At 37.9% G+C, this 22,891-nt stretch overlaps 4 protein-coding genes across 4 annotated transcripts in view; 2 read left to right on the forward strand and 2 right to left on the reverse strand.

The window, feature by feature from the left end:
* The window catches only part of LOC136264448 (integrin alpha-V-like), a 28,204-nt gene extending 18,808 nt beyond the window's left edge, over positions 1–9,396 (forward strand). Inside the window, exons 23-30 of the mRNA XM_066059180.1 lie at positions 4,763–4,842; positions 5,061–5,144; positions 5,500–5,719; positions 5,778–5,957; positions 7,400–7,516; positions 7,658–7,756; positions 8,316–8,438; positions 9,140–9,396. Coding sequence (XP_065915252.1) covers positions 4,763–4,842; positions 5,061–5,144; positions 5,500–5,719; positions 5,778–5,957; positions 7,400–7,516; positions 7,658–7,756; positions 8,316–8,438; positions 9,140–9,283 — 1,047 coding nt within the window. The 3' untranslated portion in view covers positions 9,284–9,396. The remainder of the gene's footprint in view (positions 1–4,762; positions 4,843–5,060; positions 5,145–5,499; positions 5,720–5,777; positions 5,958–7,399; positions 7,517–7,657; positions 7,757–8,315; positions 8,439–9,139) is intronic.
* LOC136263546 (uncharacterized) overlaps positions 1–22,891 on the reverse strand; it is a 129,524-nt gene that overhangs the window by 35,753 nt on the left and 70,880 nt on the right. The window lies entirely within an intron of this gene.
* LOC136263048 (alcohol dehydrogenase [acceptor]-like) lies at positions 11,063–17,079 on the reverse strand. The gene is made up of 2 exons (XM_066057499.1): positions 16,926–17,079; positions 11,063–12,981 (listed from the first exon to the last, which is right to left on the reverse strand). The coding sequence occupies exon 2, from the start codon at positions 12,978–12,980 to the stop codon at positions 11,193–11,195; it is 1,788 nt and encodes a 595-aa protein (XP_065913571.1). The 5' UTR covers position 12,981; positions 16,926–17,079; the 3' UTR covers positions 11,063–11,192.
* Positions 17,030–22,891, forward strand: part of LOC136263047 (tuftelin-interacting protein 11-like) — a 16,817-nt gene continuing 10,955 nt past the window's right edge. Inside the window, exons 1-10 of the mRNA XM_066057498.1 lie at positions 17,030–17,474; positions 18,451–18,487; positions 18,542–18,599; positions 18,813–18,854; positions 20,536–20,679; positions 20,922–20,981; positions 21,123–21,252; positions 21,319–21,415; positions 21,459–21,581; positions 21,636–21,738. Coding sequence (XP_065913570.1) covers positions 17,108–17,474; positions 18,451–18,487; positions 18,542–18,599; positions 18,813–18,854; positions 20,536–20,679; positions 20,922–20,981; positions 21,123–21,252; positions 21,319–21,415; positions 21,459–21,581; positions 21,636–21,738 — 1,161 coding nt within the window. The 5' untranslated portion in view covers positions 17,030–17,107. The remainder of the gene's footprint in view (positions 17,475–18,450; positions 18,488–18,541; positions 18,600–18,812; positions 18,855–20,535; positions 20,680–20,921; positions 20,982–21,122; positions 21,253–21,318; positions 21,416–21,458; positions 21,582–21,635; positions 21,739–22,891) is intronic.

Genomic DNA, 22,891 nt, shown 5'->3' on the forward strand with positions numbered 1-22,891 from the left:
TGGAGCGATTTTCTTCAAATTTGGTATGTAGACTACCCTAACTGGGCGGCACGTCTCCAGCAAATTTGGTTCCAATCGGATAAGGGATCACAGAGCTACATAGGTGTGAAAATTGCGTTTTCTTTCTTCCTGTTAATATACTCACGGTGTGGCGCGCCGGCTTCTTGGGCCGCACGACACACTATCGTGTGTCTTGATACTGTATAATACATATTTGACCACATTTGCGAAAAGGGGTCTTCCACACACATCCAATTTGCCAACTTTGACAATTGATAACTTCGGATTGGAAAGAGCTATTGCCTTGATATTTGGGCAGTGGTGAGCACCACTATAGCTGAATACATGGTGAAATTTTCAGGTTAATATGTTACTTGAACACTGAGTTATGGTCTCCAACGTTTATGGAATTGGATGTGTGTGGAAGACCCCTTTTCGCAAATCCGGTCACATATATTGATTACAGAAATCTCCATGGTGGTTTCTTTGTAACTGGACACTCTACAAGGTGACTTCTTCTAATTGCTCTCTCTACAGGGTGAATTGTTTGTAGCTGAACGATCTACAAGGTAACTTCTTCTAGCTGATCTCTCTACAGGGTGATGTGTTTGTAGCTGAATTTTGTATAGGTGATTTGTTTGCAGCTGAGCTCTTTACAGAATGGTTTCTTTGTAGCTGAACTCTCTAAAAGGTAACTTCTTCTAACTGATCTTTCTACAGGGCAATTTGTTTCTGGCAGAATTTTCTACAGGGTGATTTCTTTGCAGCTGAACTCTCTACATGGTGGTTTCTTTGTAGCTGAACTCTCTACAAGGTAATTTCTTCTAGCTGATCTCTCTACAGGGAGATTTGTTCGTAGTTGAATTCTGTACAGGTGATTTGTTTGCAGCTGAGCTCTTTACAAAATGGTTTCTTTGTAGCTGAACTTTCTCCAAGGTAACTTCTTCTAACTGATCTTACTACAGGGTGATTTGTTTGTAACTGAACTATCTACAAGGTAATTTCTTCTTGCTGATCTCTCTACAGGGTGATTTGTTTGTAGCTGAATTCTGTACAAGTGATTTGTTTGCAGCTGAGCTCTTTACAGAATGGTTTCTTTGTAGCTGAACTCTCTACAGGGTGATTTGTTTGTAGCTGAAATCCCTACAAGGTAACTTCTTCTAGCTGATCTCTCTACAGGGTGATTTGTTTGTAGCTGAACTCTCTACAGGTGGTTTCTTTGTAGCTGAACTCTCTACAATGTGACTTCTTCTAGCTGAACTCTCTACAAGGTGACTTGTTTCTAGCTGATCTCTCTACAGGGTGACTTGTTTGTAGCTGAACTCTCTACAGGTGATTTGTTTGTAGCTGAACTCTCTACATGGTGGTTTCGTTGTAGCTGAACTCTCTACAAGGTAACTTATTCTAGCTGATCTTTTTACACTGCATATTTGTTTGTAGCTGAGTTCTCTACAGGGTGATTTGTTTGCAGCTGAACTCTCTACATGGAAGTTTCATTGTAGCTGAACTCTCTACGATGTGACTTCTTCTAGCTGAACTCTCTACAGGGTGACTTGTTTCTAGCTGAACTCTCTACAGGTGATTTGTTTGCAGCTGAACTCTCTACATGGTGGTTTCTTTGTAGCTGAACTCTCTACAAGGTAACTTCTTCTAGCCGATCTTTCTACAAGGTGATTGAGTTTTTTGCAGCTGAACTCTTTACATGGTGGTTGCTTTGTAGCTGAACTCTCTAAAAGGTGACTTCTTCTAGCTGAACTCTCTACAGGATGATTTGTTTGCAGCTGAACTCTCTACGTGGTAGTTTCTTTGTAGCTGAACTCTCTACAATGTGACTTCTTCTAGCTGAACTCTCTACAGGGTGACTTGTTTTTAGCTGATCTCTCTACAGGGTGACTTGTTTCTAGCTGAACTCTCTACAGGTGATTTGTTTGCAGCTGAACTCTCTACATGGTGGTTTCTTTGTAGCTGAACTCTCTACAAGGTAACTTCTTCTAGCTGATCTTTCTACAGGGTGATTTGTTTGTAGCTGAATTCTCTACAGGGTGATTTATTTGCAGCTTAACTCTCTACAAGGTGACTTCTTCTAGCTGAACTCTCTACAGAGTGATTGATTTTTTTTGCAGCTGAACTCTCTACATGGTGGTTTCTTTGTAACTGAACTCTCTACAGGGTGATTTGTTTGTAGCTGAACTCTCTACAGGGTGATCTGTTCATAGCTGAACTCCCTATAAGGTAACTTCTTCTAGCTGATCTCTCTACAGGGTGATTTGTTTGCAGCTGAACTCTACATGGTAGTTTCTTTGTAGCTCTACAATGTGACTTCTTCTAGCTGAACTCTCTATAAGGTGACTTGTTTCTAGCTGATCTCTCTACAGGGTGACTTGTTTCTAGCTGAACTCTCTACAGGTGATTTGTTTGCAGCTGAACTCTCTACATGGTTTATTTCTTTGTAACTGAACTCCCTGCAAGGTGACTGCTTCTAGCTGATCTCTCTACGGGGAGATTTGTTTGTAGCTTAACTCTCTACAGGTGATTTGTTTGCAGCTGAACTCTCTACATGATGGTTTCTTTGTAGCTGAACTCTCTACAAGGTAATTTCTTCTAGCTGATCTCTCTACAGGCCGATTTGTTTGTAGCTGAACTCTCTACATGATGGTTTCTTTGTAGCTGAACTCTCTACAAGGTGATTTCTTCTATAGCTGATCTTTCTACAGGGTGATTTGTTTGTAGTTGAACTCTCTACATGATAGATTCTTTGTAGCTGAACTCTCTACAAGGTGATTTCTTCTATAGCTGATCTTTCTACAGGGTGATTTGTTTGTACCTGAACTATCTACATGATGGTTTCTTTGTAGCTGAACTCTCTACAAGGTAACTTCTTCTAGCTGATCTCTCTACAGGACAATTTGTTTGTACCTGAACTCTCACATGATTGTTTCTTTGAAGCTGAACTCTCTACAAGGTGATTTCTTCTAGCTGATCTTTCTACAGGGTGATTTGTTTGTAGCAGAACTCCCTACAAGGAAACTTCTTCTAGCTGATCTCTCTACAGGGAGATTTATTTGTAGCTGAACTCTCTATACATGATTTGTTTGCAGCTGAATTCTCTACATGATGGTTTCTTTGTAGCTGAACTCTTTACAAGGTAACTTCTTCTAGCTGATCTCTTTACAGGGTGAATTGTTTGTAGCTGAACGATCTACAAGGTAACTTCTTCTTACTTATCTCTCTACAGGGTGATTTGTTTGTAGCTGAACTTTCTACAAGGAAACCTCTTTTAACTGAGCTCTGTACAGGGTGAATTGTTTGTAGCTGAACTATCTACAAGGTAACTTCTTCTAGCTGATCTCTCTACAGGATGATTTGTTTGTAGCTGAACTATCTACAAGGTAACTTCTTCTAGCTGATCTCTCTACAGGGTGATTTGTTTGTAGCTGAATTCTGTACAGGTGATTTGTTTGCAGCTGAGTTCTTTACAGAATGGTTTCTTTGTAGCTGAACTCTCTACAAGGTAACTTCTTCTAGCTGATGTATCTACAGGGTCACTAGTTTGTAGCTGAATTCTCTACATGGTGGTTTCTTTGTAACTGAACTATCTACAAGGTGACATCTTCTAGCTGATCTTTCAACAGGGTGATTTGTTTGTAACTGAACTCTCTACAAGAAAACTTCTTCTAACTGATGTCTGAACAGGGTGAATTGTTTGTAGCTGAACTCTCTACAGGGTGATTTGTTTGTAGCTGATCTCTATACAGGTTACTTATTTCTAACTGATCTCTTGAATTCTGTTCAGGGTGACTGCTCTATTAGGATGACTGCTCTATTAGAGTATCTCGATCTCGCACTTGCTACACCAAGTTGGATTTCGTGTTATAACTCCGTGGCTTTAAGTCTGATTTTTCTACACCATTGAAGAGCCTTTCTAAGATGATAACTCCATCTGTACAGCGATTTTCAAAGCATTACCCCAAGTGGTTTATCTGGTAGGCGTGGCAAGCATAATAATAATAATAATAATAAAATTAAAAAAATAAAAATTAGCTAATCTCGATTGCGTAATTGTTACACACTGTTGATTTTTTCGCTGTATCTTCCTGGTTTTTAGCTCGATTTCTTTCAAACCACAAAAGGTTTGAGGTTCAATAGTTAACCTATTCACCCACCGATTTTCAGCTTCTTCCCATACGCGGTTTACCCTGTAGGCGTGACAACATATTGGTGTTATTTTTCGTGCATAATCGCTCATAACTCTTTGCCTGTTTATGGTATTCCAGCCAAAGTTGGTACCGAGATGCGCCTTTATACCCCCCTTCTGTGTGCCAAATTTCAAGGCAATCGGATAACGCGTTCGCGTTTTATAGCAGTTTTTGTAAGTGTGCGAAAAGAGGAAGAAAAATAAGAAGAAAAAAAACGAAGAAACTAAGCCAATTTTTGAAGTCGCATATCTCAGGAATGCCTGAAGCGATTTCGCTCAAATTTGGAATGTGGAGTGCTGAAGGTGGAGGGAATGTACACAGCAAAATTTGTCTTGTTTCATCAAGGCAGCACAGAGCTACGGAGGTGCGAAAATTGCGTTTTCTTTCTGAGCTTCCTGTCAATATACTCACGGGGTTGCGCGCCGGCTTCTTGGGCCGCACGACACACTACCGTGTGTCTTGATTATGGCCTGACAACTGATGTAATTGACCAGAAATTGTCCGGTGTCCAGACGTTATTTCGCACACTGGTATTGTGCTGTTATGTGCACATTCTCACTTTGCAGAAGACTGTTTTGTTTCGATTTCAAAGCCTTTCTGTTACTGGTGCAGAAGGATCTCTACAACTGACATTTGAGGCACAAAGGTGACTATATATATATATATATTTCTATGAACATTTACATGCATGTGCTGTAACCTTGATAAGTGTTTTTATAGCCGGTTTACATGAGTTCTCTAATAGTTTCTGACAGGAATTCATGCATATATCTTACACAATTATATAGCAATACTAAATATATTGGCAAATGGTCAGCAACAATGATTTGCATTTTGCTATTATAACACTTGTTGTAACTGTAGTCTTGGGATGGAAGTAGACAGTTCAAACAATAGAGACATGACGTCACTGGTTGTTGGTGCAATAGCTGATATATTTGTTCAAGGGTAAGATGATGCTTGTCTACTATACTTTGTGTGAAAACATTTATTTTTTTTGTGCTAATCTGCTGCTTTTGAATGCCAATGTATATGCAAATCTGTTTCACAAATGTACAGCACTCTCTTGATTATCCAACATTATCTGAACAGTGAAAATGACTGTTCTATTAGAGTATTTCATCTAAGTGTACATTCTGTAATTAAACAGGGCTCTGTATATAAATGAATGGGCTTCAATTAACTGAACTTTTTGATTATATGAACACATCTTGGTAAGTAATCAAGGGAGCACAGTAATCATAATTTCTGTCATGTGTATGCCAAATATTTATTATGTTTAGCCTTTGTGATACACTTGCAGGTCCTTCTCTACTGACACAGTTACTTTGGGTGAAAACAATCCAGTGATCAGAAATGACAGTGTTGTGAATGAATTTGCCAGACGACAACAAGTATCTGCAACATTCTTTGTGAGGAACAGAGGCCCATCAGTAATCAGCAATGCCATGCTCACAATCCGATGGCCTCTAAGCGCTGGTGGTAAACGATACTACCTATACCCATATGCTATTATAACTGGGGTGAGATTCAATTTGGAAATTGGAGTCACATAACCGTGTGTATATTTATTAAATGCAGGGTACGTGCTCTGGAGAATTTATTAACCCACTTGGCCTGAGGTTATCACCAGAAGATGACATTGTATCTACAACAAAGAGGAAAAGGAGCATGTCATTAAGTAGAAGATGGAAAAGGCAAGAGACTACTACTAACAGTACTTTACCAGAACCAAGACAAGGAATCCATCAGGCACAAGTGGTAAATATTAATTACAACCTAGTAACTAGACTACACAATGTAAGCTAAATTTGCTATTGTACAGTATGACAGTACTGTACAGTGGCGGATCCAGGATGGGGCATTTGGGGCAAATGCCCCCCCCCCTTCAAGAAATTGCATAGAAGATCGAGATACTCTAATAGAGCAGTCAATTACTCTAATAAAGCAGTCACAATGTTCATGAGGCAGTGTAGCTTACCTATGAAGCTACAAATAGGATTTTATTTTACATAACAGACGTGATATAGTTGGTAAGGATAACTAGCTATTATTGTTGTGACCTTTTTTTTTTTTTTTTTGGTCTTCAACTGGTTTTCAGCAAGTTTTTTTGGTCTTCAACTGTTTTTCAGAAAGGTGCCCCCCCTCTTTCGAAACTCTGGATCCGCCCCTGCTGTATATTAGGGATTACTGTATATTAGGGATCATGGAGGTTTGTACTTTCTCACAAAAATATATTGATCAGAAGCCAGCTTCACAACACCTGCCTTGGCAGTATAATATATCCCAAAAATGCCTTTTGTGTGACCCAAAATTCTTCCAATAGGTTGATAGTACTTACTACCAAATTATTCAATGGAATTTTCTGTTGGCTGATTGACTGACTGATGCCTTCAGACTACTTTAACTCAATAATGAATAAGACTATGGGTTTGATTTTTTCAATGTTAGACATTGCTTCAGCCTGACAAGTGCCTTTTGACATACTGAAGTACGTACAATGCACACATCATGGATTAACCTTTGTTCTCCTTCTTTTTCTTTATGCTGGCAGTGCAAAGTGCCAATTTGCGGTAGTGCAAAATGGTTTCCCTGTGGCTGACTATCACTGTATACTATCACATGTGTAATGGGAATTGTCCATATTTTCCATAGTGACTAGATTGATTGCAGAGGTATTTCTTGTACTGTTCTTCATTTGTAATACAGCAGGTAGCTAGGTTGCCGTGCGATGACTTCAAACGAAGCACAGTGATTAATTCACTTTCAGTAGTTTGATGTACACTAAAATGCAAAATTAATTATGATTATGTATGGCACAGTGGCATCATTCTTTCTTTGATACAGTTTGTGTGCATTTACCAGTTCCAAAACAGTAAACAAACTAGTACAAGGAATTTTTAAGTTTTTCAGACTCATAGCAATAAGTAGTGAAATGAGGAGGGTCACCTACACCTGAAGTATACTAGTGGATATTTAATCCCTAATTCAATCATGGCTATAGACTGAATTAGGAATTAAATGTGACCTAGTATATCTGTAGGTATAGGTGACCTTCCTTGTTTCACTACTTTTGATTTCTATAATCTATTGAACTTTAATTTCTTAATTTTCCTTGTACTTTGTTTAGTAGGTGGCTGCATTGGAGACTATCACTTCATTGTGTTATTCCCTGCCTTGTTTACTATCTTATCCATGTGTAGTTGTGCAGTTCTTCTGAGACTGATTGTGTGGAGATCACATGTCAACTGAGGCAAATCATGCCAACATCTACTGAAGTAGTTACAATATCAGCATACCCTGACAACAGACAGTATTTTGTAGGTTATCAGCTGTACTTGTGTCATGCATGTTTAGCAATACAGAAATAATATAGTGGAAATAATTGCTATACATTATGTATGTGACTTTGCACATTTGATATTGTTATGTAATCCTACGGAACCATTGTTATTTTGCAGAATAATAATAGTGATTGGGTGTTTGAAGTAGTAGCAGAAGTTACCATCACAGATGATCACACTGAGCAGCCAGATGGAGATAGTTCAGATACTCTTTCAGTAAGTCACTTTAGTATTTCATCTATGATTGTTCGAGCAACTATTAGGCTTGAGCCAATTGTGCTTTGAAAATAGCCAATTATGCTTTTGAGCAGTGCTCAAAAATCAAGTCCATTATGCTCAAAATTAAGTTTTAAAAAAGCTTGAGAGCTGACTGCTTTATTAGAGTATGTTTATCTTATTACCGTGAAGTGTAAACATAACCAGCCAATAAACATGACGTTACTATTTTCTTGATATGAAAAGCACAGCAGTTTTGTTAGCAATTATGCCAGCATAATTGGCACAAACCTATGCATATGTGTTCTTATATAGTTCAGTATATTTTAAAAAGAGTGCATTTTAAGTAAAAATTGTATGGATTAATAAACAAGTGCATATACAATGTACACAGTCACAAATAGCTTAAAACATTACCATAGAACTTGAATTTACTGCCAAATTTGTGCACCGACTCTCCCACAAATGGCCTTTGATAGTAAACTGTGTGCTGCAGCTGCTATATACTATAAAATAAAATGTATATTTTGATTATTCAATACATTTTTATTCAATACAGGTATACTTACAAGGAACAGCATTTGTGGCAGTATCTGATGATGAGATAGCAGCTTGGGTCATCATAGTGCCTATTGTGGTTGGAATAATTGTAATTATTGTAACAGTGGTTATCCTCTATATGGTGAGTTCATGTATGCATCATGTGTGTATGCTAATCACCACTAGGCTTGAGATTTTTCAGTAGCCCTTTATGGGTCCCTTTTGGGGGGTAGTAGAACTAATGAAACAGTATTCATGTACATACGTACAAGCTGACTCATGATCACAATATGGTTAGTGTATTGGTCTTGCTTACTGTATGTGTTACACCAGCAGTTTACAATACAACTACTGGTAAATTAGGATACAACTTTTTTCATGATAATTTTATGTGAAATTATATGAATACTACTTTTACAGCAAAATTATTTTGCAATACTGATGGTATAACCTGTCAACAAGAAAGCCTCAATGCACATCATAATTAGGATTCATATTTATAATAGCTAGTTACATTGTGGAAACTTTTTAATATGTTGTGGCAGTTGGCCATTTATTCATAACCACTTTGATTCTTCAGGTACAGTTTCTGTCACTGCAGTTCTTCAGCCGATTTCCTGTGTCGCGTGTAAAAGAACACACCATTTGATAAACATATTACATTGAACAAACATTATAAGGGAAAATTTTTAAAATAGCTGCTGTCAAATCAAAAGTTTACCACCAGAAAAACCATGAAATTCTACCTATTATGTATATAATTTTAAATATGTATATATAATTCAGCACATAGGCCACAGCTTTCTGATTTTTTTAACAAAAAATTGTTATTTTTATTTGCAGGTTGGATTTTTTAAATTCAAAAAGGTTGACAAAGAAGATGACAGTACAGATGGAAAGACAGCAGCAACAGCAAATGCTTCAACCATTAAAGGTACAGCTGGTGATTCTACTGAAGCAACAGGAAAAACTGATGTTTTGTACTAAGTCATGGTCATTGTAATTGTAATTATTATAATTGTGCAATTTTCACCCTTATAATAAGATAATTAATTGTTTTATTAAACATGTTTATATACATGATAATAATAATAATATACGTATGCAATGTTCTGTTAGGGTTTGCTTGTGGAATTGTGTATAATTTGATAGAATAGGCTTGAGTCTAGTATGTTGTACCTTTTGGGGTTCTGATGAGTGTGTGCCCTCTATGCCTAGTCTTTCCTTTTATCTTCAATCAGACTGGTTGTCATCTTGAAAATTAATCCATTATGGTTTTGCATCATGCAGCAAAACCAGTCCGTTGTGCTAGTCTTTTGCACTTTTTATTAGTGATATTTAAATCTATTAATATATAGGACGCTATTATTTTATATTGCTGATATTAATGGTTTGTAAGGGGGAATGACTAGGGACCCGCCGGTTATGCTGGCATAATAATGAGCATAATAGGTGCCTGAAAGCATTGAGCATAATGCTAGCATAATAGGCAGAATATTTGTGCATTACCATAAATTCTTGCTTATCAAAATACATATCACAGAAAAAGATCGATATACTCTAATAGAACAGTCAGAAAATAAGACAGCTGACTGTTCTATTAGAGTATATCGATCTTTTCCGTGACATGGATTTTGACAAGCAGGGATTTAGAGTCTATGCTTCAGCAACTTACTGTTTTCCCATAAAGTGCAAATTTACTAGAAAAACATGAGAACTGAGGTATAAATATTGAGCATAATTTGAGCATAATAGGTAAATATTGAGCATTAATTTAAGCATAATAGGCAAAATTTTGAGCAGTGCAGCATAGCATATAATGAGCTTAATCGGCGGGTCCCTAGGAATGACACAATGAGATCCAGGACTATCTGGGTGGTCTTACTTGGTATGGTCTCCAGTACACTGAGTACTGCAGTAGTGAAGGAACAGTATTATATTGTATTCACTGTGCTTGGATTTGAGGGTGTGTTAAGGCATTGTTTGATGTGCATATCATTGACTGATGTCTATTCCTATAGTATGCATGCCGTGCACCCGAGGCAGTCCTGGTTAGTGTAGAGTGAAATATAGCAGGGCATGTGATGGACTGTATTTTTGTGTTACATTTACTTTTTTTTTTACTTAGTTACTGTCTGGTACTAATTAATATCTAACAATCTGAATTAATTATAAATCAGACTTTTATATTTACTGAAATTGTGGACCATTTTTCAACTTCCGCCCACCTACAGGCCTGGTTTAATGTACATTGTACTGTAGCATGCATATGCTTGTTGAATTTGAAATTAAACTAAGCTTCCAAGGGTCACAGAACTCTGAATGAGCTCAGGATGAACCCACTCTATTACTCCTAAAATTCTAGCAGAAAAAATCCAACCTAAAAGTTTCAGCTAATGCAATGTCACCAAATTCAGCCTTTTAAGTATCTATTTCCCTAGGGGCATGTCCTAGACTCCCTTAGCTATAAGCAAAGCAGTGCACCCTAATATAATCCTGAGTCATACCACACAAAAAGGTGCATCTTTAGAACCTACCCAGATAAAAGACTGGCTATAATACAGCCCTGGTTAAACTGTTAATACTTGATCGAGTGCGTAATCCATATACACACACACACAGAGTGGCTGCTCAATTGTGTATAGTAAAAATCTGAATACACAATAACAGGAGTGCATCAAATTGATATTCTATGCATATATTGATTTATCCATGGGATTCGATGCACTCCTGAGTGATTATACCAAGTCACTTATATACACATAGTTCTGGGAAAATCAAACTCTTCATAATTATATGCCATGTTAACTTTGAATATAAACAATGTTTGCCAAATGTCCACATTCAAAATTGTGGCAAAGAAATACACTATATACATTTACAATTACATTCAACACTAATTTCTTGAATCAGCCTTAATCATATCAGCAGCTTTCTCAGCTATCATATAGACTGCAGCAACAGGATTTCCTGATGGTAGTTTAGGCATTACTGATGCATCAACCACTCGTAATCCTTTAACACCTTTAACTTTTAGTGTTGGATCTACCACGGTACTAGTATCATCAATTGCTCCCATCTTGCATGTGCCACAATAATGAAATGATGAGTATGCCATATGCTCTATAAACCATTCCCAGAATTTTTCACTGTCATACTCATATGGTGATTTAGCTAATTCAGCAGCCAGTTTCACACCTTCACGATAGAGAGGTGGAGTCTTCCCAATCTTTTGTGCCATTTTAATTGCATCTTTAAATGCTTTCATATCATTAGGGTCCTCCAAATAGTGAGGGTCGATTATTGGTTGACTGAGTGGATGAGTTTTATTCAAGGTTAGTTCACCAACACTCTTAAGATCCAGTGGACACATCACGAAAGTGTAACCTCTCAGAGCATCTAAATCTATATCTCCAAACACTTGTTTACGAGACACACCCCAATTCTCCCACAAATCACCTCCACTTATAACTGTTTCTGCAATTGTTAGTTCAAGATCAGGACACGTCATGTTTTCATTCATATTTAGGAAAACAACAGCAGAACTCACGAGTTCAGACAACGGACCACTTCCATGAACTAAATATCGATAAAATACATCAAATTTCATAATAGTGGATGGATGAACTACCATATCATACCATTCATGCTCAGAAGGTAGCACAAATTCTATACCCATAAACATATGATCACGAAGGTTTCTTCCAACAGGAAGATCAGAAATTGTTTTAATTCCCAATTCATGCAGCTGTGAGACAGGTCCAATGCCAGATAGTAACAATATATGAGGGGAACGAATTGCACCAGCTGACAATATAATTTCTTTTTTGGCTTTTACAATTTGCTCTACATCACCTTGAATGTATTTTACTCCTATTGCTTTGTTGTTGTCTTCATTGAATAATACCTTTTGTACAACTACACCAGTTCCAATGTATAAGTTGTCTCTGTCAATGACAGGATGTAAAAATGCATCAGCTGAACTAACTCTCTTCCCATTCTCTATCATTGCTTGTAACCTAGAAAACCGAAATTGTGACTCACCATTGTAGTCTCCTACTGTATAGCCGAGATTCTTTCCTGCTTTTAGAAAAGCATCACCAAACACACTACTAGCGCTAGTAGAGTAGCTGACTGTAAGAGGTCCACCTGTTGAATGATATTTACTATCCTCTCCAAGTAAAGAATTTTCTGATTTTAGAAAGTATGGGAGCACTTCATCATAATTCCATCCTTCAGCACCAGCTGCAGCCCAACCGTCATAATCCGTTGGATTTCCTCTAACGTAAAATAGAGTATTAATAGAGCTAGTCCCACCAACAACTTTACCTGCTGGTAAAACAACCACACGATCCTTCGATGCTACAAATCCATTCCTTTGTGGAACAGTCTTATATTGCCAGTCAATGTCTGAGTTGTAAAATAGTGCTGAAATTAAGGGAATTTTTAGCCCATGTTTAGTATCTAGAGGACCAGCTTCTAATAACAATACTGTGGTATTGGGATCTTCAGTCAACCTGTTAGCTAGTACACATCCTGCAGTTCCAGCTCCAACTATGATGTAGTCATATTCAATATCTGGTGAGAAGTTATTGATATGTACTGGACTTGTTATCCACTGGTAGATTAGCACTGAAATGATTCCTATTACCAGTACCACAATTGAAAACTTAAACAATGTCATCCTACACAAATGTGGAAAAATAGTTATTTTAAACTATGAACTGATCAAGACACATGGTTGTGTGTTGTGTAGATCAAGAAGCCAGTTTGTTATACCAGTGCGTTATTAACAGGAAGAACAAAAATGTGATTTTCAAACATAGTGTGAACTCCTAATTATCAGCAGCACTCAACTATCAGCACAAGAATGTTCAACTATCGGCATAAGATTATGTATCATGGTTCAATAATTTACGGCATCTCTTGAACAAGGTAAAAACTGTCTTATTAATTTGATTATTGTTTGCTTTATTTGGTTGATATAGGCCTGTACCAGTGTTGGGGGCACAAGTGAGTGTGGTCCTGAAGTGAAAAGGTGTCTAGAAAGTACAGGGAAGGTGAAGACCATGTTTACTAGCAGTTTTACCATCAAGAAATACCCACAAAAAGCAAAAGCAGATAAAAGCATGTACTTTGCCATTGGTGCTGTCAAGGGTGGTGTAGTGGCAAAAGATCTGGAGAGTGGCAAAATAGCTAGGTCAGTGTCCCAAGACAGATGCTACACAAGATAGAATTACTGGCTGAGTTGTCCAGGGTACAAATTCTGGGTCTAAACCATATACTGAAGAGACTGAACTGGCTGAGCTTATAAGGCAGGGTATATAGTATGTCTCTACTAAGCCAAAGAAAGCCCCTGATGTGTGTGCTACTGGTGCTTAAATACTTATAAGGAAAGGATGTTTCAAAAAAATTTTTGAATGTGAAGAGATGAAACAAAAACAGCGTAAAGAAAAAGAGCAGAGGAAAGCTATTAGAGAACAGAAGAAAGAGGTGAAGCAGCTAAACTGAGAGCACAAAGAAATGAGAGAAACAGCATGGAAAAAGGAAGAAGCAGCGAAGAAGAAAGATGAAGCAGCAAGAAGGAGGGAAGCTGCACGAAGTAAAGGGAGAAACAAAATGAAGATCAAGCAAGTAACAGTAGATCACCTAAGAGATATAACAGTGCTGTTAGCAACAAGAGGCGATGTATTGAAGGTGATGATGAGTGTCGAATCATCCGATGGGGTCAGTTTCTCCTGTTGAGTTACTGCGTCCCACTTGTTCAGGTATAAGACACAAAACTGATAACATTTCTGATACTGATAATCAGTGTGTTGTGTATGTTTTTGGACTTATGAGGAGGACCAAATAGAAGAGACTAGATTTCTTTGGGTATGATGTGTTTGTAGAAGATGGGTACATGAAGACTGTTATTTTTTAATAAGAATGGAGGGGAACCGATTTGTTCTTACTGTGTATTGTAGACTCAGGGATGTGCCCACAGTGGTCGGTACCGACCACCACTCGAATAAAATAGCCACCACTACCTCTCACCAACCACTACAGATTCACCTCTGACATACACAAGTTAAGGCCCCACACTACATTTCTGGACCCAACCATATCTCTTGTAGCCACCACTGTTCTAAACCCCCTGTAGACTCCATAATACATGATGTTGCACAGTTTTGTTATTTATACATATAGGTCACGCTTTTAAAATATTGTATTTCCCATGTAAACGATTTTCAGCTGTGGTTTTTTCAGTGATGGGTATGGTTGATAAAACATGGGGGGATTCTTTGAGGATTTTTGTAAGGCTTGTAAGGTTAGCAACACGCAGTTAGTCGTTAATACATGCACTTGTAACCAAACTATTTTGTTTCTGGTAATATAAAATTTTAATTTGTGTGACGCTCCTACTGAGAATTACGAGGTTAGATGATTCATGTTCCTAATCAATTAGATAGTGCAGCCCACATACAATATACAGAAAATTCAGCAAAATCACTCCTTCCATTTCTGAACCATGAACCATTAAAATTTTGGTTCTTTTTTACATTGTGTTCTTTCCTTCTTTACTTTACAAAACAGTCATAAAATTTGTCACAGAATGTATACTTTGCAAGACACACACGACTAGAACCAAACACCCAGTGAAGTGGTAGGTCAAAGGTCAGACTACCTTGTGTAAAACTTCTGAAAGACACAAGGAACCCATAAACCTGAGATTAAAAACTCAATCTGCCCTTAGACCACAAGAAAACGATCCATGTGCCTCTCAGCTATAGAAAAACAGCCTCTGTGTCTCTCATCACCACTAGACCGACCGGCTTTTCCAGTCTGTATGAGGCTTAAACTTTAAAATGGATTAATTTTCATGATGGAATCTAAACTTGGGACACGAGACTACCATATAGCCTAACATTTAGATGGGGAATACTTTCAAGGTTGAGCAATTTAAAAAACAAAAATTTGCCCACTACTGGGGTGTAGCCAGTTGTCTAATCCCCTACCAATCCCCCCCCCTAAACCCTATTGCAATTTACTAGCAATTCACCTCACATGTATAAGCATGTGTGGGCTATGGCCTGCACACGAGCCTGGTACACTCAACTGGCAATACAGTAGATACCTGTGATATACTGTACTTGCCCACTATAAACATTATGACCTAAATGTAGGTCAGGGGTACTAACGTATAAGCCTGGTAAGCTACCATATAACCTAAGGAAATTTTTTTGCATTTCCAAGATTTTGGCAGAAAATTTATAGTACATTTGGGATTGTTTGCAAATCTGCATAGGGGATAGGGGCTTGACATTGATAGGTGCATTACATATTCACCGGCTATTGACTATACATCCACTCATGGACTATGTTATATATTCTCCGAGGGGTGTGACATTTTCGCAATCTGTATGTGATTTGAAATCTGTTTGTAATTTGAAAAACCTGATTTGTATTCCAATTTATTTTTACAGGGATGACAGCATCAGCCAAGGCTGTTCTTCAGCTGTGCCCTGAATTACACATATGCAATATGTTCCTGCTGGGTGGCTGGAGCAATTGGGGTAAAGTTTCTTGCTCAAGGAAACAACAGTAGTAGTAAGTCCCTGCTCGAGCATCAAACCTGTGTGATTTGAAAATTCAGGTCTGATTGCCATAGTATGATTTGTGACATTGTTACTGGGTTCTGAAGGACCATATGTAATTATTAACACTAGTTTGTGCCACACTGAGCTTGTACTATTCAACAATGCATTTACGGGGACTAGTTTTCAATTAGCTTTTGTGTGGGCGCAAATTGCTTATGATTTGTGATTTCTAGCTGAAGGGCGTATGTGATTGCTAGAGGTGTAGTTAACCCCGATATTTTCTACCATATCAAGAGGTTTGTGGACATTTGCTATACCTTTGTCCATGGCAAAAATGCCAGCTGGAACAGGCATGTCCAATACATTTCAAACAAAAAACCATTAAAATTTTAAAATTAATTATCGTGTACCGCTTACCTCGAGTCTGTTTAGTAACTTTCCAAATTTGATATGTGTAGAGCAACTCTCTGCGAGTACAATGATACCAAAAGAAGTCCAATTCACAGAAATTTAGGCGTGTCAAAATGGCCTGGGTGTGGCAAATTTCTCCATACATTTTGTATTGGGTGCTTTGGGGTATGCAACAAAAGGCATAATAACCCATGACACTTGATAGATACCTCAAATTCTGAATCAGATTTGGAAAGAACAGTGAATAGCGATTAAGATGAGCTATAGCAGAAGGAAATCAGAGGAAATTCAAGTGCATCATTTTAAGGTTGAAAGTCACTTACTTTTTCTATGGCAAATTATGGCGAATTAAATGGAGGATATTTGGAAGGGAATGCTCTGAGCTATTTCGATGTCTTGACAGCCATTAACCTTCACTACATTAGTGTTACAATGAAACAAAAGCACTGTGAATTAGTTCTACAGGTTAGTTTGCAAAAATTACAGTGTTCCGTGATTAAGTCAAATTACGTCCGTGCCATGTGTAAACTTTTTCATATGCATGGCTATATTACCCATAGACTAGATTGTGTGTGTGTGTGTTGTGTGTTGTGTGTTGTGTGTGTGTGTGTGTGAAATGTAGTTATTATCACACTTACGCAATCTCCGCATTACTTAGTGTCGACTGAATCGAGGACTAGAATCACGAGGATAGGGGAGACGATGATTCAGCTCGCGCAAGCAAAAAAAAAACGTCTCAATCTCTTTGCGCCTCCATAAATATTAAAAGTGCGCGTTAAATAGTTCAGTCTTGCGACGTTCTTGTGACGATTGTGCAGAAATGGCATCTGACGAAGAGATGGAATCGTTTGAGATAACTGAAGAGGATCTACTTCGTGAACTAAACCCGTATGGGAAGAGGAGGAAATTCACGAAGGAGGATGCAATATACGGAGTGTGGGCGGAACACGATTCAGATGAGGAGTACGAGGGAAAAGGGAGATCACGAAGAAGCAAGGCTAAGGATGACTATATCTCCATGTTGTCCTTTGTGGCTGCCACAAAAGAGGACGGATCATCTGGGGAAGAAATCGAGGATGACGTAGAAATTAACGAAGTAATAGAAGAGGCTCCTCAAGCTAAGAAAAAAGAATTGCCAGTGAAAAGCATACCGACAAAGACCATGTTGGCCACTGATAAGCCTCATAGTATGTTTGTTGTCGTAGTCTCTAATTGATAAGTGCTGTGTACAAAAAGGACCTGGTTGTGCAGATAAACTCTTGCTGTCCAGGCACCAAGCCAGATCCTTTTCTCTATGCTTAGAGATTGCTGCTACCTCCATAAAGTTAGCTCTAGTAGTTATCATAAAAGAGGAAATTAAGGATTAACAGTATTAGACAATTATTCGTGTAGATTGCATGATATATTTAACCCTTAAAACCGCATAAGCCAAATATGCATGACTGTAAACAAAGCACTGTAATTTTGATGCCTACTATGTACCTATGGTTACGCAATTATGTCATTCTGCTCATGAAAAAAATAAAATGATACTCTTGTGTTGCAGCGTTAGGCCAAAACTTGCTTTTTTGTTAAATGAACATGCAAACCATTTACATATCTTTACATTCACCAGTATTTTACTGTCATGTTCCCTGCAGCATTACTATACACCGGGGTGAGGAGAGTAGTACTCGGAGTAATATAAGTGCTCTAGAATGGCATAGCAAACAATAGCGAAGACTGTTTTCACATATTTCACTGATCATATTCAGCATTTAGCAGTGGGCTGCAGCTTGCCTATGAGCCCTTAACAATAGTGAGACTTAGTAAATGCGATCTCAAAAATATGTCAGTCCAGTAGTCCACAGCCGTGTGTATGCCAACTGTTTCGATTGGTTTTGCCATACTCAGTTCCATTTTGCCACTGGGTTGTAAGTGGGTACATTTGGGTCACATTTTGTCCTGGTGGATCTCATCCACTCACAGAATGTACAGGATCAGATCATGTGTAAATTACAGTGGAACCTGTCTATCGCCACCTTTGCTCAGTGAGCAGTTAGGTGGTGTGTTGACGAAAAGTGACAAATACGTATGTTACCAGACAGTTTTTTTTTCACGGAGATGAAACTGGGCTGGCTTGTGAGACTAATGTGTTGACACTAATGTTTTTTTCTGCTTTAGAATCACAGTTTCGAAAGAAGAATGAAAAATCCGACAGGTATGCCTACTGTTTTATCCTAGTATATTTACCTGTCATATCATACTCTTTTAGAGAGTTTGGCAAATGGGAAAAGTACACTACAGGATTTGGGAGTAGAATTTTAGCCAAGGTATGTAGTACATGTACGTTTGCATTGACATAGCTACAGAGGAAAACAAATCCGACTTCCAAAGAATTTCAATTTTGTGATTTGGTATAATTACAAGCTCACTTAAGCCGACGCACTGTTTTATTTTGTATGTAGGTGACTGTCATATATTATCTACACCCATAGTATACCAGGTTGAACTGTATTGTCATTACTTCTCTATTTCCTACACAGATGGGATACAAAGCTGGAGGCGGTTTAGGCAGAGGTGGAGGGGTGAGTACATCTGTATCATTGTGTGATAGTTTACTATTTTACATGTGCTCTAAATTCTATGATCAAACATATAGTACAATGCTCCCTTAAATGTGTCTCAGCACCCATGGACTAGCTGTTTTTGACAAATATTGGATTACTGGCGGCAAGAATAAAGACTCTTCCTTTATTTACTCTTGTAGGTAGTCATTGCATTATCATACAGTACGGTAGTACTGTACATTAGGGATCATGAAGGTTTGGGCTTTTCTGGCCAAAAACATCACCCTACAACCAGCTACCTCACAATACCTTCATGGTGCCTGGTAGTATTGGCTAGCCCAAAAGTGCCTTTAGTATGACCTGAAACAATTCCAAACAGTTGCTGCAAAATTTAAAAAAATATTATTTAGTGGAATTTTCTACTTACTGGCTAACTGACTGACTAATGCCTTCAGACAATTGTAACCTCAATAATGGCTAAGGCTACAGGCTTGATTCTTTCACTTTTTTGATGTCGCTTCGTCCAGAGACTTGTCTTTTGGCATACTGCAGTATGTACAATGCACGCATCATGAACTTACCTAAGTCACCTTTGTGTCCCATTTCTTTCTGTTGATAGCTCAACGTGTCGATTAGTGGTAGCTGGCACGATGGCTTCTCTATGGGAATTGTCCGTATTTTCCATGGTGGCAGAGGCGCTTCTCCTACTGTTCTTCGTTTGTAACGTTGTGAAATGGGCTGGACATAGCTTATGCGAAGCGTAATGGCCACTTATGAGTCAGTAATTGATAGTTGGGGCACGTGAATTGTCCGTAGTTTTCGTGGTGACTGGATTGATTGCAGAGGTGCTTGTTTGTAAAGGGCTGAACATAACTGAAAGTGAAGCATAATGGCCATTCACTTTCGAGTCAGTAATTAATTGATAGCTGGGGCGCGTGTTCAAACGAAAACATTAACTCTGATGCTCTAATTTCTTTTGATGCGGTATGCATGGGTTCACCAGTCATGGTAATGTAGTAAATAAACAAAAAATTAGGAATTTTAAGCTAAATTAGAGATCGTAGATAAAATAAGTGGGGAAACAAGGGAGGTCGCCTACACCTGCAGATATACTAGTGGACATTTAATCCCTAATTCAGTCTAGCTATATTATACCCATGACTGGTTAAATGTCCACTAGTATATCTGCAGGTGTAGGCAACTTCCTACTTTTTTTTCTATGATCCCTAATTTTTCCTTATACACTTGTACTCTAATAGAACAGTCTTTATAATGCTCTAATAGAACACTCACCAAAAATCCATGGGCTAGCTGTTAACAAGCATTGGGTAATGTAAACAGTTTTGTTATAAGGCCTATTTATTTTACTGCAACTATGCTTTTATATATTCAGTTAGCTTAGCAGGATAGGTGAAATATTTCATTTGTAATTAATCAACTGCCTAATCCGGAATGGCCGTTGTTAGTTTACTGTCTTTCTGACTATCTTTTAAGATGTTATCATCATAGCAACAGAGCTACAGTCAGTCTTATAGGCAACCATAAGCCCTTCTTTATCACTGCACATTGTTACCACCATATTCCTTTTGGGATGGCAAACTATGTATACAAGATCTATGATACTGCCACTAGCAAATCCATGACATATTGTATGGAACACATGATTGATGTACATAATACTTCGTGTTGTTTACACTAGGGTATAGTTAATCCTGTTGAGGCAGTACGTTATACATCATTTATTGAGAAGAGCAAGCAACTCAATGATAAACCCCTCGTTGAGGTGGAGGATGATAGTGAAGAGGAGGAGATTGTTCCTACTAGACAGTGGAAGAAATCTGATGTTAGTTTGCACAGTAGTTGTGCTTAATTTGTACTGTGTTGGGTTACATATTTGTTGTAACAAGTTTGGTGAATTTGTTTACAATATGACCACAGCTAACGTAGAATAGAAATGTATGGACTGTATTGGTGTGTAAGTGTGTATCAAGTTATGTGCTAAAAATTTTAGTATACTTAATTATTTTTATGATAAGTTGTACTGCTAGTGAGCTCTCTCTTACCATGTGTACTAAAATATTACAGTTGGCAGTAGAAGGGAAGACCAAACCAAAGTATACTTACAAGACTGTAGATGAATTGTTGGTGAGTGTTCTCCAGTAATGTGTTTCTTCCCATGTTTAGTTGCTATACTGGTTAGTAGGGGACATGTGTATTTGTAAATACATAGAAAGGGTTATTTTTATACTTTTCACATACATCATACTGGTACTTAACAATAAGCAGCAGATGAGAGAGCGCAAAACATTGAAGTTGAACAGCAACGTGAAAGTCATAGATCTGACAGGGAAAGAGAAGCGAACATTTGGTAGTTATGATGAGATGAGCAGGAGGCATACCAAACCTGATGAGAAATGTATGTTCTGTACTGTATGTGGGTACAAATAATAGTAGTGGTTTTACTATTTTTATGTACGTGTAGTTCAACAAGAAGAGTCTGTGTATTTGCCAGAATTGTTGCATAACATCAATTTGTTGGTGGAGAAAACTGAAGCTGAGATAGTCAACAATGATAAGAAGTGAGTTTGTGCGTGTGTGCGTGCTATGAGTAATTGTTGTTAGGCTACACAATGCACAAGATCAATTAGTTCACCTTAAACATGAAGAGGATGAGCTATTGAAGGTGCTGGAAGAAGATGAGCGACAGATCAACAAAGTCACTGAACTAATAAATGTTGTTGAAACGTAAGATACTCTACTACTTGTGTTGTGTAGATAATTCGTTGTCGTCTTATACAGGTTTGAAAGCCAGATCAACTCTAACACAGGCTCCTCAGTAACATTACAACAGTGTGAGTCCTTAATAGTGTCTCTGAAGGGGAAGTATCCTCATGAGTATAAGGTGGGTACTAGCGTGTAAGAAAACTGTTCATTGTATTCTTACTGAAATGCATGTATCTGGGAACTGCATATTGGTTGCTATGTTACAGTACTATTTAAACTTTCATCTTTGGTGTGTTACATGTGTGGTAGTTTTGTGGCCGAGTGGTTAAGGTGATGGACTAGAAATCTGTTGGGGTCTCCCCGTACAAGTTCAAATCCTGTCAACTATGCTTTTGTTTCACTTAATATTTATCCTTATAGTAATTGTATACATGTGCTGTTTATTGTGTTGATCTGCTACCAACTGAAGCCTAGTAGTTTTGAAACACATGTTACATGCATACCCTTGGGGCTACAAGAACAAAGCAAAAGTATTTGAGCACTCCATAAGCAGCAAGTAAGATGGTGTGTCGGTTTTTTTTTATTTGAAACTTGGCTCCATTACTGGCTCAATTAAACTTTAGGATGTTTACTTAGCAATTTCATCATTTAAAAAAAAGTTTTATTTAAAAAAGAAATGCTTGTGTAAACTATCAGGATTTTTGTTGAGACAGTCACAGATATATGTAACAAAAGTGGGACCGTGGACACAGGTGACCTGATTATCAAAGTGTCGTCACATACGTAAGCGTAATTTCACATAAACCTTTGAATTAATGGTTCATTGTGGGACCAGGTACATCTTTTCATCAATGCACTCATCCTTAGTGCATGGTGATGACTTTGCTGTTTTATCACTTGCCAGATGCATTGTGAGCAAACCAGGGAGAGGGGCGCACTTGGTTGCTAATAAAGTCACTGAAAATATTTTTCCAGTCCCTTTATTCACATCAGGCCATGTAACTGAATCAATTCATTTGTTCAACAAGCCTATACCACCCATTGTTTGTTACGTACCATATTTCCTCATATGAAAGTTGCATTCAAATAAGCGTCAGTCTTGGTTATAAGCTAGGGGGCATCCAGCACATAGGGAGAATAAACATCTAGTCTCACATATAGACTTGGACTATTAATGGGGTCTGCATTTATTGCCTTTAATTCTGTTCCTTTCTACTGCTGTTTTTTTTAAACTTATTGACATTACGTTTAAAGCAACCTGAGGGATGAGTGTACTATGAGTAATCACATGAGTGGCTTATGTGAGTCCATATGTATACAGATAAACCATA

Source organism: Dysidea avara, chromosome 8, assembly GCF_963678975.1.
Source record: "Dysidea avara chromosome 8, odDysAvar1.4, whole genome shotgun sequence".
NCBI classification, from domain to species: Eukaryota; Metazoa; Porifera; class Demospongiae; order Dictyoceratida; family Dysideidae; genus Dysidea; species Dysidea avara.